The sequence below is a fragment of the Sylvia atricapilla genome, chromosome 3 (genome assembly GCF_009819655.1).
Source record: "Sylvia atricapilla isolate bSylAtr1 chromosome 3, bSylAtr1.pri, whole genome shotgun sequence".
NCBI classification, from domain to species: Eukaryota; Metazoa; Chordata; class Aves; order Passeriformes; family Sylviidae; genus Sylvia; species Sylvia atricapilla.
In genome coordinates, this window is record NC_089142.1 from 73,322,474 (window position 1) to 73,336,292 (window position 13,819).

General features: G+C 36.4%; 1 protein-coding gene and 1 long non-coding RNA gene across 4 annotated transcripts in view; one reads left to right on the top strand and one right to left on the bottom strand.

Annotated features, from left to right (window-relative positions):
* Positions 1 to 4,827: 4,827 nt before the first annotated feature.
* Positions 4,828 to 13,819, bottom strand: part of SMOC2 (SPARC related modular calcium binding 2) — a 139,209-nt gene continuing 130,217 nt past the window's right edge. For 2 of the 3 annotated variants that reach the window (XM_066315804.1, XM_066315802.1), the window contains exons 10-13: positions 12,795 to 12,897; positions 11,632 to 11,906; positions 9,196 to 9,239; positions 4,828 to 6,445 (exon numbers count right to left, since the gene is read on the bottom strand). In XM_066315804.1, the coding sequence (XP_066171901.1) occupies positions 6,422 to 6,445; positions 9,196 to 9,239; positions 11,632 to 11,906; positions 12,795 to 12,897 (446 nt within the window). In that variant the 3' untranslated portion in view covers positions 4,828 to 6,421. The remainder of the gene's footprint in view (positions 6,446 to 9,195; positions 9,240 to 11,631; positions 11,907 to 12,794; positions 12,898 to 13,819) is intronic. The other variant, XM_066315803.1, reaches the window with a different exon arrangement.
* LOC136359307 (uncharacterized) lies at positions 7,743 to 11,176 on the top strand. The gene is made up of 3 exons (XR_010743247.1): positions 7,743 to 7,858; positions 10,927 to 10,993; positions 11,095 to 11,176. It is a non-coding gene; the product is annotated as an uncharacterized lncRNA (long non-coding RNA).

The following is a 13,819-nucleotide window of genomic DNA, read 5'->3' on the forward strand; positions in this document are numbered from 1 at the left end:
AGAGGATTTGTTGGTGAAATGAATGAAAGAAAAAACTAAAAAAACATAGCTAATTAAATTTTGCTTGCATCTTTACTGAATAAGAAATACAAAAGGAAATTTATCTTTGTTGTGGTTCCGATTTCCTCATCCTGCTCAAGTCTGCTCTTGGTTTAGAAATATGCTGGTTTCTTCTTTCACATTTTCATTAAATGTTGCTCAGACTTCCTGGATCTAAAGGAAGTCTTTGGATTGGTCGTGAAAACAAATATCTTTTGGAACAAAGCACTGGAGCAACTGGGATACCAAAGACCAAATTCAGACCTTCTGTATGGATAGGGAAACATCCAAAGGCAGAATAAACCTCTTGTACCATTCAGAAAGTGATGTTGTGTGACAGAGATGCTATGCCCAGAAAAACGAAATTTGCAATCTCCTTTTCACCTCTGTCCCTTTTATTGTCCCCTCAGCTTCTTGGAGTTTTCCTCCTCATAGGAGCCTAATTAGCTGTTCTATTTCTTTCTATCTTTAGCATTTTTATCCTTGCTTTGTTTCCATTCATCCCCTTTTAAGTCCTCCTCTACCTGCTCTCTCTCCTCCCATACATGTTCTGTCTCTTTGTCTACTCTTCCCTCATTTCCACATGTGGCTTTAGCACTTCTGGCCACCTTCCTCAGTTCCTCAAGGTGCCTCCATGATCTTAGTTGATTTTTCTCTTCCTTCTCCTCTTTCCCTAAAGTTTTTATTCTCTCCCTTTTTAAATTAGCTTTTTTTTTTTTTTTTTTTTTTTTTTTTTTTTTTTTTTTTTTTTTAAACTGCATTTTTTGTTTTGTTTTGGTTTGGTTTTGTTTTGGTTTGGTTTTGTTTTGGTTTGGTTTGGTTTTTGTTTTTCAACCACTTCAGCCAGCACCTCTTCCTTTATATATTTTATGTTCCAAAATATTTCTTGAAATCTCTGTAAGGCAGCAGTGATACAATTCAGGTTCCTGGGATAACAGCAAGCTACAGAAAAACCTTTCTTTCATGATGCTGAGCATTCTTTGCAAAGAACTATGCTTCAGGCTGAGAAGAACAGCTCCTTTCTGCAGAGAACTAAAGAACTGGTGTGAGCAGACACTGCTCCATCATATAGTGCTGAGCAGAAAGAGGAATTAACTGGTGGAAGTTAACTGAGCACATGCATCTATTGAGGAGGCATAGTATTTCTCTAATGCCCTGTAGCTGTGACTCACACTGACTCCCACTCAGTTGAAGCATGATGTTCTCTCACTCTGAGCATGGATTTGATGGATTTAGAAGCAGGAAGTTAGGGTTTGTCATTGATGATACAGGGCAACAGTTTTCAGTTGATCACAGCCCACCAGGGTAAAAAAATCTGAGCTATATCCTGTACTTTGTGCTCTTTGTTCTGGGTCTTGGTCCCACCGGCATCACAGCCTGGGGGGTCTCAGAAGAACGTATCTAAGCTGTGGATTCAGGAAGACTAACTGGGAAGCTACAAACCAACAGAGCTAAAGGTACTCCTTGGGTAGTGGTCAAAGTGGATTTTGGTTCACACCAGCCTTTGAGTGAAAAGACTGGTAAAAGTAGAGATATGCTAGAATATTTTAGGTGTTGAGTATGTTTGCAATCAGTCCCACGACAGGCTTGTTTTGCAACCTGGAACAGTGCCCCTTATATTTCTGCATATAATTCACACTGCTTCAACTGTTTTGCGTAGATACAAGCTAGTATAAATACCCTTACCCATATTGCAATTTTCTTCACATTTCATATACATTCAGTGCTAAATCCAACAATTCATCAAGCCCTAGTCTCATTTCCCTTTGCCTCACACAGGGATAGTAAAGCAGTCAAAAGCTCAGATGAAGCATGAAAAACTGTTTGGAAACCTTCTTTCAAACTTTTTTGACTTCTTTCAAACAAATATGATTTTTTTTTTTTTTGAAAGTTGGTGGAAGAGCAAGAATGCTGCTACATCTCACAACATCCAATTTTGTGACAAAAGAGGTGTCCAAATGTCACCTTTCCATGTTGACATATCACACTTGTTAGTTAAAGGAAAAGAAGTTCCAGTGCAAAAAAACCACAAACCACTAAACAAACAAAAAAAAATTTTAAAATGACATTTCACAGTAAACCTCAACCAGATGAAATCAGTCAGTCATGGTTTAATGAAACAATATTTCTCACTGGAAGCTTCATTCTCACTTTTTTTAAATTTATTTTATTTTATTTTATTTACCCAACTGACTACTTAAAACAAATATAGGCAACTTTGTGGATTCACTTCACATACTGAGGGGGCTTTATAAATCTTTATAAACTGTTATTAGTGGCTTAATAAAAAATTGCCTCTGTCCACCTACAATACCATAGACTGTGCTAATCTTTTATGAGTGGTTTTCTTCATTAAGTACCCATTCAGCTCAGAATCGATCCCATGCCTGTGCAAAGAAGGATCCTGTTTTTGATATGAAGCAAGAAATCCCGTGCATTGAATTGATATTAAGTAAAGAGGGTTTCTAGGAAAACAATGACTCAGATGACCCTATTTTATGGACAAGATTGTTCATATACACAGAATGGACTCTCAATTCATTATCTTATCTTCCAAAAAAGTTTTGTGTACCACCAGTGACATGAGTCAGAGGACAAAGTGTTTGATGGAAAAGGGAAGGTGGATGTAGTAGAGGAAAAATAATGCATATATTTCTATCATTAACTTAGATAAAAATAGACCTCTCTCCCTGTCATCATTAAATATTCTAGAGAAATGCGCTGTTCTCAATGCTTTCAACATGAGCTTTTGTTGAAGAAAAAAATAACATGTATTATTGATGCTTTTTAAACAAAGGGCATGTTTTCACTTATAAAACTTGAACTGAAACAATTAAATTGGACAAAGAGTATAGTTTGTATCAATAATTTAGTGTAATAGTTCTAATGTTTTGAACATCAATAAACGTAGTTGTTTACTATTTAATGTCAAAGTAATTACTCCAAAATTACATCGATTTGCCAACCCAAAGGAAATAAAACCTTTCACTTTTAGCACTAAGGACTCTTACTTAGAAACATTAGTTTCTATAATTTAGCTGTGATATAATACACCAGTGTAAATATTTAAAAGGAACAACTATATTATCTCTGCCAGAAAAGATTTCTTAACCTCCATTAATCCATCTTTATTACTACTGTAGAAAAAAATTAATTACATCCATCAAATCTTGGAAACACTTAGATATCTTTAATGAATCAATCTCTATTTTTATTTTACTTCTAGCTTTCTAGGAATACCTGCCTTCTCCATTAGCTTATGGTACTTATTAAGGGCAAAAGTGTGGTCTAAATAAAAATGTACAGTCTATTCCTTTGTTTATATGCAGTGATTATTTTTAAAGTTTCTCTGTTTCAGTTTTTCAATATTTGAAATTACATTAGCAAGAAAAAATATTTGAGCACCCATCAAGGTCCCAATTCTACAAAATGAGCACCTGAAAGCTAAGTATTTTGCTAGACTGGGAAAAGACTGACAATTAAGCGGTTTTGGTAAAAAATTAAGCAATGAAATTGGTCTAAATGTAGGGATAGGAACAAAATGAGAAAGTTTTCCAAAATGTTGGCAAAATACAGAGTATTTCTCACTGTGGGGCCTGTTGACTAATGGACATTGCAACAGGCTGGACAAGTCAGTGCATATACATACACATTTTTCAAACATTATAGTCTTCTATTTACAACCTTATAAAAGCTCTAAACAAATATGTTCAGAAATAGCTGGAACTAGAACAAATACTGGTCAATGAGAAACAGAATATAAATTGTGTTTTGAGTAACAGGATTAAAATTGAAATTGAATTGTTGCACATGGAGTAGGATAAAAAACTAGAACTAATTAATTACTGTGTAAATAATAAACACTATAGTGTGAGCCTAAGGGCCTATCCACACGGATTCTTTTCTAGTATCAAGGCTGTTCCTAGCTACAAATAGAACATTTATCTCAGTTTAAATATCCTGTGGATGTATGGAAGATACAGGAAGCCAAATGAATTTAGCAAGCTTGCAAGTATGATTCCATTAGGGATCTAGACTCTTCCTGGCAGCATGAGAAGTCAGTACTAGTTATATTCAAGTGGTGTAATCACTGGTAATTGACATAGATCATAAAGGTGATGACAAAGAAATATATACAAAGAGGAAACACCTCATGTTTCAGTCATTGTACAGTTATTAAATGACTCTGTGTTATAGAAGTCTTTGGCTACCTAAAAACACCTTTAGCATTTACTTGCACTTTGATCACTGTTTAAAGCCACTCATTATTTCATCACATTGCTAGTCCAAATCTGTCTCCCCACACCATCTCAGTTTAAATGGGGTGCATTTTCCAACCATGGACATGGCAAAATTTTTGATAGCGATGGAATTAAATGCTTCTTACAAAATGCTGCTATTAACCATACTGTGACCACCTGACCAGGAATTGTGGATTCTGAGGGTTTGCTTATCTCTCCTCATTGTTTCCAGCCAGGCTGAAAGCTGCCCTGCAGCTCACACTCACACGGAGGGGAAAAGGTGTCACCCCTATCTATGCTACATTGGCACTTTGCTGAGAAGAAGCAAGAGACCAGGTTGAAGCTATGTAGAGAAATTGAGGAAGCAATGGTATGACTAAGACATGAATGATCTTAAAAGAAAATTCAGTGAAGGCAAGGGAAGAAAGTGGATCAATGTAAGGTCATGAGGTTTCTTGTAAACTCGGAGCAGTAGTGAAGTCACCACTGTGTGTATCTACTTCCAAACATGTCTCTCTGTGTTGCAAAAGAAAAGTCACCAGCATAGTTCGATAACATATTATTCTTTAATCTATAAAGAAGATTAATTTCAAAGTTTAACATTATAAAAGAATAACAAATACTTTTTAAAACAAAAATACAAGATAACACACAGTTGCCTTGGTTTCTCCTGTTGCCAGAGCTTAGATTACACAATTTCTGGGATACAATTCCATTGCAGAGTGTTTCCTACCACTTCAGAATATGATGGAATTGAAATGACACTTCTTCATTCACAAAAAGCTTTTCCAGGTACAAGCAGGGGACTATTATGAGTAGCTGGTCACATGTCAGATCTTACACATTATTTAAACAAACCATAATGAAATCACTGCTTGCTGCTACATTCCTGCCTTCTCATGTCAGCTCCTAGATGCCAGAAGTCCTTCTACCACTGCGTCGATCAACCCAGCTGCTTGTAACTCACAGTTGTTCAAAAACAGAACTTTCTTCATTTGCTTCCATTCACATCCCCTCAGACACACATATGAAAAAATCACTGGGGGGGGGGGGGGGAAGGATGTAGAAAGTACATGAAAAAATCATTGGTGGAAAAAATGATGGAGAAATCATGAAAACTTTCGAAAAGTTTCTTCAGTCAGCAAAGAAAAACTTTCAGGCAGGGGCAATGTGAGTAGCCCCTCCTCTAGAGGGCCCCCAAGAAAACCTAGGGGTTGATCAGGGTAGCCAGAAAGAGGGGAAAGGGGAAAAAGGGGGAAAAGGCTTATCCTTCCCTATCATGATAGTAAGATTTACAATTCTGACCCATACAAACTCTGCTCCTGCTTTGCACTGACCATGGAAACATTCTTGTAGGCCCAGGCTGAACTAGACTGGAGTGACCCTACAATCCACCTTACTCCTTTTTGGTTTGCTGTGTTAATAACCCAAGTGAAAGCAACCACGAGAAAAATCCTACCAAAACTTATAAAAAAAGGCACTTCAAAAACTGATAAAAGGATACATTGTTCTATAAGCATCCCAAGTAGAATAACTGTTTTTCGAATCCATTAGTGGTTGTATTCTCATTGTATGATCTTTGGAAAGGTTAATAGTTACAGTAAAAACAAAATGAAATAAAACATTGCCACCAACGAAAAATCTGTTCAGTAAAAAACTGCAAACCCAAGTAAACAGCAATTTACACAATTCTCTCGGTTCTGCAAACCTGAAACATTCAACACTGCTTAGACAAAATTGAGAATACAGTAGATTTTTCAGCATAACTCTACTTAAATGACAGTATTAAGAAAAATAAGGCATACTATTGAAAGCAAAAATACATAGAATCAGGTTTCTATGCTACTGTTTGCCAAAAAGTTATTTTTTTAAAAAATGGTTTAAATGCAAACTTTTACATCTCCAACATGTTTTACATATTTCAGACAACAAAAGAATACACATACATTGTATGTGATAATTTTTCAAAACTAACCATTACTTTTTCACAGATTAAAAAACAGTCTGTTTAAATATGTCATTTCTACAAAGTGAATTTACATTTTTAAGTACAAAGTGCAAATACTACAGTTGTTTTTATTGCCTTTTGGTGAGGAAATCTCCCACATGTCAAAGAGATCTGCCTTTGATTAGTATGGTGTTCATCCTTGCTTCTTCGAAACTTGCTGGAAGGAAGTTGGGAAAATTTGCATTATTAATGATGTTTTTAATAAATCTAGTACAAAAATATATCTCTATTTCTCAACAATGCCCATATGCCATTATGGGTTCTGTATAAATATAAATAGGGAATAAAAAAATTTGTTCCCTGTAGTCCTTCATGAGATCTGTGAGCATGGGTATGAGCAATATCTTGACTAATTACCTATGGCCCCTTTAAATCCATTTAAATCCCTATAAATACACAGTTTTAGCAACTGCCTGGGCAAGTCCCTGGTTCAATATATACCTCCTATGGCATGTGATGTATAAGGAATGGGCTGCTGGCCCAAGTTTCACAGATAATCTTGGTTTCCTTACAAACTTTCTGCTAGGCTCAAGAAATCCCCTAGGTCTCACTGACAGTGTGTGGGCACATATGTGTATGTTTGTTGGACAGGGTGAAGCTGAGCAAGGGAAATATACCTGGCCACTACCTGAGTCCTGTCAGACCCATCCCCTATCTGACCTCTTCTGGAGCAACCACAGCTGTGCCTCAGCATAGCAGTGTATGTTTCTCTATCTGCTTTCTTTCAGCTCCTGTGTGTGCATACACACAGAGATCTGCACATATATGAAAAAACACCATGTACAGAAGCACACATAGCCAAATATTTAACTAAACTGCTGAAATAAATTAGTAGAGAGTAGGCTTTTGAGTGTGTGTCTCCCAAGTGCTGCAAATCTGATCATGCTTTCTTAGATGGGTGGTTTCCTTTGAGCAGCCTCTATGCTTTTCAGTAGCTTCCTTCCAAGTGAGAACTTCCGTGATGAAAACCACCTTCTGCATTTGCAGCCATGTATTTTGCAAGTATGAAACTGCCAACAGATGGTTTTCTCAGCCAGCTTTAATTTAAGGCTATCATTTGTCAGCAACAGCTCTTAAAATAATTGATACTGAGTCAGCAAAATTACTGGACAAAATTGAAAAACATAGATGTTCTAAGGACACTTTTATTACCAATTCCACAAGTCAGTATCAGATTACAAGAAAGGGGAGAGGGCTTGTCATGCTTCGAGTGCAATGCACGTGTGCCAGTAATTGCCATTATATAATTAAAATAACCCCTCTGAATGCTCTGGAGTTCTGACAGGATAATTGTTTTCAGGCTGCCTTGTTTGAAGCATAAGTGATTTGTGGGGAAAACCTTAAAAATTAAGACCACAAACACTTGTTTAAACAAACAAACTTATCATGTTATTGTAGCTGTGAGAATATTTTATATTCCATCAAAGGTGTGTAGGAGGTCTCTGGTAAAAACCACAACCAATGTTGAGCTTGCCTTAGGAAGTGCAAATCTAACATCAAACAAAGCAGAGATAAAAAAAGGAACAAATCGACAAACAAATTTGAGAGGAAGATTTCTCTTGGCTTGCGGGTAGGTTCACCTTGGGTTCAGTTTCTTAATTAATTAATTAATTAAACAAATTAATCTAACTTTATGATAGAAGGGAAGACATTTACCACAACTAGAGCTTTGGGGTGTTTTTAGCCAGATTCCTCTTTTCATTGGTGCAGCATTACCCGAGCTGTTATTTTAATATAGTTATATGAATAAGTTTTAAAACAGTTTATAATTTATTGGCACTTTTGTGGGTATTAATATTTTAAGTCCTCTAACTAATATGTGGGATAAGAATAGTGTGAAGATGACTCTTTTGCTAAACCATTCAAACTACTAGACTCACAAGCCCTCTTTTAAGACCATGCAAAAATACTAGGAAGGTATGACAATATTGCCCAGAAATTTATTTTTTTTAATAAATGGTTATCAAAATAGACACACACAAATCAAACCCTACTTTTTTAATCTATTTTGATGGTCTTTCACTTGAGTCCCTCCTTTTCAAAGTTAACCTTTCCTTCATTTAAAAAACTCTGCTTTCGTGCCTTTTGCAGCTCTGAATGGCTTGACCAGCCAAACCTTCATGGATGACATACACTGGTGCTATTTTCAAAAACAAGATCAAGTCTTTGCAGAAAATTCATTTTAAAAAAAATCACAGATTATGTTGTCAGGGCTTTGGACATTTTATTTTCTCCAATCATTCTGCAATTTTAGTTTAAACATAGATTAGCAAATCCTAGTTCTTCAACATCATTTTGCTCAGCCAGGAAAGGCATTTGAAAGTGACAGCTCTTTTCACTGCACTAAGATTTTAAAAGCTGTTTAAAGCCATCATATAATAATACAGTGGGGTTTGTGAAATGTATAGATTTTCAAAGGGCATGGGAAATGCATGGCTTTGTTCATTTCAATAAATGTCAGTTTGTGTCTATATGTGACACAAAGGAAAATTGACAGAATTCAGCTAAAGTAAAAGTTAAAGGAAGATGAAGCAGTCGACATTTAGAAGTGTATGAGAATGCTGTCTGTCAGGAATGCAGAAGACTCATGAGGGCTCAATTACACTCATCAAATTATTATATATGTCCTATACGTCAATTTACACTTTCCTAGGAACTTTCACATGCAAACCTAATCCACTCTACAATTTATGCACATTTACTCTGCACCTTTGATTGACTCACTTAGCTTTCCACACATAGATCCTAAGTCAAAATTTGTTAATTGGGTTGTTGCTCTACATTTTTCTGGCAACTCTGCATAATAGCAGATTAAAGCAGTTTAAAGTGGCAATGATGATTGCTAAAATCCCAAGAAATTCAGCCAGGAGAGGCAGAAATGGAGATCTTACTCCCTTAAGTACTCACCTGCCTGCTGGATGAAGTGCTCTCAGTGTTGGTTCTAGGGACTGCTAAAGGAAGTGAAAGAAAACATTAAAAATATGGTTTTCAAGTTATCCTCAAGAACTGAAGCCCTCATTCTGAAAATATTTTTTTTAAAGCAGGGTAAGTGCACAGCTTTCAATAAATGAGATAAAATATTTCAGGTTTTTTGCTGACGCATCTGCTTTTTTCTTTCCTCGATACAGGTGTTGCTTATTTCAAGGAGTTACATCAAAGTTGAGCAACAACATCTCTTGATCTCTTGCCAGTTAACATGTCAAATTTGCTTAGGAGATTGCAGCTAGTCAAGGCAGAGCACTTCAAACTGACTGAATCTTTAGTAGTAAATATAGTGTATTGTCCCTGGCAGTAAAGAACCATGGATAAGCAGACTGTCTGGAATGCATTCATTTTGATTAAAGATATTGCAGAGAAACAGTTCTACAAGCCAAAGACATTGTTCACATTTAACTTGTAAAATGACAAGATTATCCCTTTTTTTTTTTTTTTTTTTTTTTTTTTAATTTCTTAGTCTCAAAGTCTTAGACAGTGCTCAAAATAGGGGAAAACAAACCCCCAGAAAGCTAAATTTGCTAGCCTATTAGGCATCCCAAGCAAAATTATAAGACTAGGGAGAAACTTGCTCTGTTGGTTTTCCATGTCAGTCTGCGGGTCAAACAAGCTGTACTGGAACTAAGGGAAACAAAACTGGACCTCGAAAAATGCTACAGCAGCTAGCACTCCCTTCAGAAAACATGCTTTACAACTCTCTGGCTTTTATACTGCTTCAAACTATTCTCATACTAGACACCTGGGACTCACATGAAATGATACAGAGCTACTTTCTTAGCTCAGCTCTCACACCTCAGGTGACAAGAGCCTCATATTTTCCTAGAAATGTAACACTGCACTCTAATTGCAGTGAAATGGTAATTTCTTTCTTTTGTGCAAGTGAAAGGAGTATCAGAAAAGAAAACTTTAATTATCAAGTAAGAGAAACAAAATAGAATAATGGTATTCCAACAAAAGTAATTTTTATTGTCTTGTCCTTAAAACTATGTACTTCTAGTAAAGCAACCCGATGATTTGGTTAAGAACTTTTTTCCAACTGGATACCATTAGTTTTTCAATGCCAAACTTCCGAGGGTTTTTTTTTTTTTCCAAAGTTGAATGTTCTTATTATTGAATAGATTTTTTTAGAAGATCTGTTATAAAACTTGAGTTATGGTGGATGTAATTTTTACTTCAGCCAAAGCTGTGTGTGATCTTCACATGATTTAATGCTTCTTACAAGTTTCATTTCTAAAACAAGCAGTTTATTCCAATCTTTGGTGTTTTTTTCCACTAGAATATGAAGACAAAAACCCTGGGGTTTGCTTTTAGTCTTTCTGTGTCTTTCCTTTACCTCCTGTGTAGTGATTTTGGACCCAAACTTCATCCTCAGTAAGTCCTAAGAATGCCTGCTGCAGCAGGACAGAAGTGTTTCACTTTCCACATTTATAGCATAAAGATAACAACAGTCATCCACCATCATATACATTTTTTAACCTTAGTTATCTAAGTGAAAATTGGAAGGTATCATTATGAGATCCACCAAAAAAAAGCCACAGGAAAAGAATCCTGGATCTGATCAATACTTCTTTTGAGAGATCTGTTACTGTGAGACACAGACAATTTACTTAATTAATAAAATGCAATTCTTCTGTCTTTCTGCAGTATTCCTTTTCTAGACTTGAATACAACCAATGAGACATTTGTTCCACTGTTCTCACTTCATTTTAAGGTACCAGAAAAAGAATTTACCTATAACCATTCTTCCACATCTTCTTAAAGTATGGGGATCTATTGCTGCTCTTTAGAACAATTTTTTTCCCCCATTTTCAGGAATTGAAAATGTGGGATTGATCTCTGCAGGGACTATTATACTCTGTTATTAGTTGCTCCTCTTCCTACCAGTCTGGCAGCAAGGTAAGGTGGCTGTGTATTAGCCACTATTCCACCTGTTTGGCAGATGACAACATTCCTCTCTGCATCTCTAAACCACATAGGAGAAATGAGAATTCGTTAGAAAGCTCAACCATATGCTTCCTTCCAGGAATCTAAAAAGCACAAGTGTGATACTTCATCTCACTCAGAACACAGTTCTTTAATAACACTAAACTGGCTTTTTGATGACTGCTATTGTATCTTCTTAGGTTTCCTACCATAATACATTTAAAGGTCAGAATCATCAGGAAGTTTTTGATTCTGTTGGAGCAAAGTGATCCAGAAGCAACTTCCTTGCCATTTGCCCTAAGCAACAGCTCCAGTAGTTGCAGACAGGTGTATTCTTTTATTTTGTATAAATCTGGCACATATAAATATCAGACTTCATAAGCTTTGAAGAATTTAGTGAAAAAGGCAGAGAGAAAAGATTCTTACTATGGCGTTTCTTTGTTTCTGCTTTACCTTCTTCTTTTGTTACTCCCAAGCAGCCCATTAATTCTTGAACTGACAAGGACTTATCGTTGTTCACATCACAGTATTCCACAAACTTCTTCACACATTTTTTGGGCTTTGATTTCTTTCTTAGGAATCTCTTAAATGGCTTGATTTCTTTCTTGCCGATATCACCACTGGAATTTTTATCTAGCTGTTTGAAATACCAATGGACGACTCTCTCTTCCAGAGTATGATTTGGATCAGGCTCAGAAACACTGGAACAAGAATAAAAGAGAATTTAGTTTTTATTCTGATATTTAATACCTTTTTTTCAGAATAGTTACATCACCGTCAGATCACCAGTGTTATGCGAATCTTGCTGCTTTTGGACACTAACTTTTTTGTAGTGAATCTCTCTTTTTTCCACTTTGGCCAACAATATCCTAAATTTCACACTAAGGACTAGAAACTGCTTTTAGGGTACCCTGTGAAACCCTATTGAGGTCACCATCATACTTGGTAAACAGTGCTTGTCCCTTAAATTTCCTCAAACAGGGAAAAGTGGAAAGAAAAAATAAAAGACAAAAAGACTCCTTCACGGTGAGCAGATGCATTAAATGTGCAAAGTAGCCAGCTGAAGTTGATCAACAATCAGCGTCGCCAAATACCAAAGCTCCAGTTACAACCCATGATGGATTCTCTTAGAGCTACAACACCTAAATATATTGAATTACAGGATAAGCTATAACAATAAATGCTATCTCCTCAGATAAGTACCTGACCTCCAGATGCCCTAAGTTTTACAGAACTTACACATTTTTAACACTACCTGTGACTGTTGATAGCATTGGTTTGTTTTGCAAGCAGCTAGGAAGAATATGAATCAGGAAGGTTGCACACATTCAGGAATTAAAGCCTTGAGAGGAGAACAAAGACTCACACAGAGTTGCATCAGCAGCTGCAGATAAACCCTGATCTGTGCTGCTGAGAATTCATCTGTCAAGTGTATATCTGTTTAGTGAACATAGCCCACAGTGGAAACTTTGAACTAAAAGGTAGGTTCTTGGAAATTCACCCTTTATGAAAGCCCCTCCAAGCCCTCAACTACCCGTTCACTGCGGGGAAAATCCTTTAAAGACACACAGAAAGGATCTGAAACCCACCGGCTGGAAGACAGTGATGGATCAGAGACTGCATGCACCATATCTGTGGACAGTGCATCCAAAACACTCGTCAGGAATTCATTCTTCTTGGCCCCAGGACAACCTAGAAAATTAGATTTTTTTCTTTTCTTGTTACCTGTTTTTACAACATTTATATTTTATCAATAGTTCAGCCTTTGAGATAGATGACACTCCCTGTACACAAATTTCCATAAATTGTGGACATGTTCATAACATAATTCAAAGGCAATCTAAATTCAGGTACATATCTGTAACAGAGCAGGAATATATGAACAACCATTTGAACTGAAGCAAGTGTGAATCTTTCTTGCATATCTCCTTTATTTAATTTTTGGCCATTTTTCCTTCTTTCAGATGTCTTTAACATGGGTGTCACGTTCCGAAAATAACAGCTTTGAAGCAATAAAAGTTTGTACATGATACAAGACAGAAACATGGACTAAAAGCCAACAACACAATCCTTATTTCAGATTTCCACTTTTGCTCCTCTTATTTTTCATTGGCTTTCTTGACACACATGCTTTCGGTACATTGATTTTCCTGATTTTCCTCTCTGTAAAATGATAGTCAATATCTTTGTGTCCTTCCCTTTCCTCTTGGACAGGGGTTAACTAGCACTACAAGGCATCTAGCCCAATCAGCTCTTAGTTGGCACTTTGATTCATACTGAGAGGTCCTATATAGATGCTAGATCATCCTCATAATCACATTCCCTATGCTATGAAGTCCTTTGAAAGAAACTGACAGCATGTTTCGGACACAGAATATTTCAGATAAATATATACTGAAAGATCCCTTCTTCAAGCAGCGCAGCTGGAGCAGATAAATTCCTCTGACAAGCACATGGATGTTGACTCATGGAGGTTTGCTTATACAATGCACCTGCTTCCTCTCCTCTTCCCTAGAGCCCTGAGCCAAACACCAGGTCTTCTCTAACCCTCTAAATAGCTGAGTTGAAGTATAGGATGATCCATGATCAATGACATGGAGATTGCAAGCTTGAA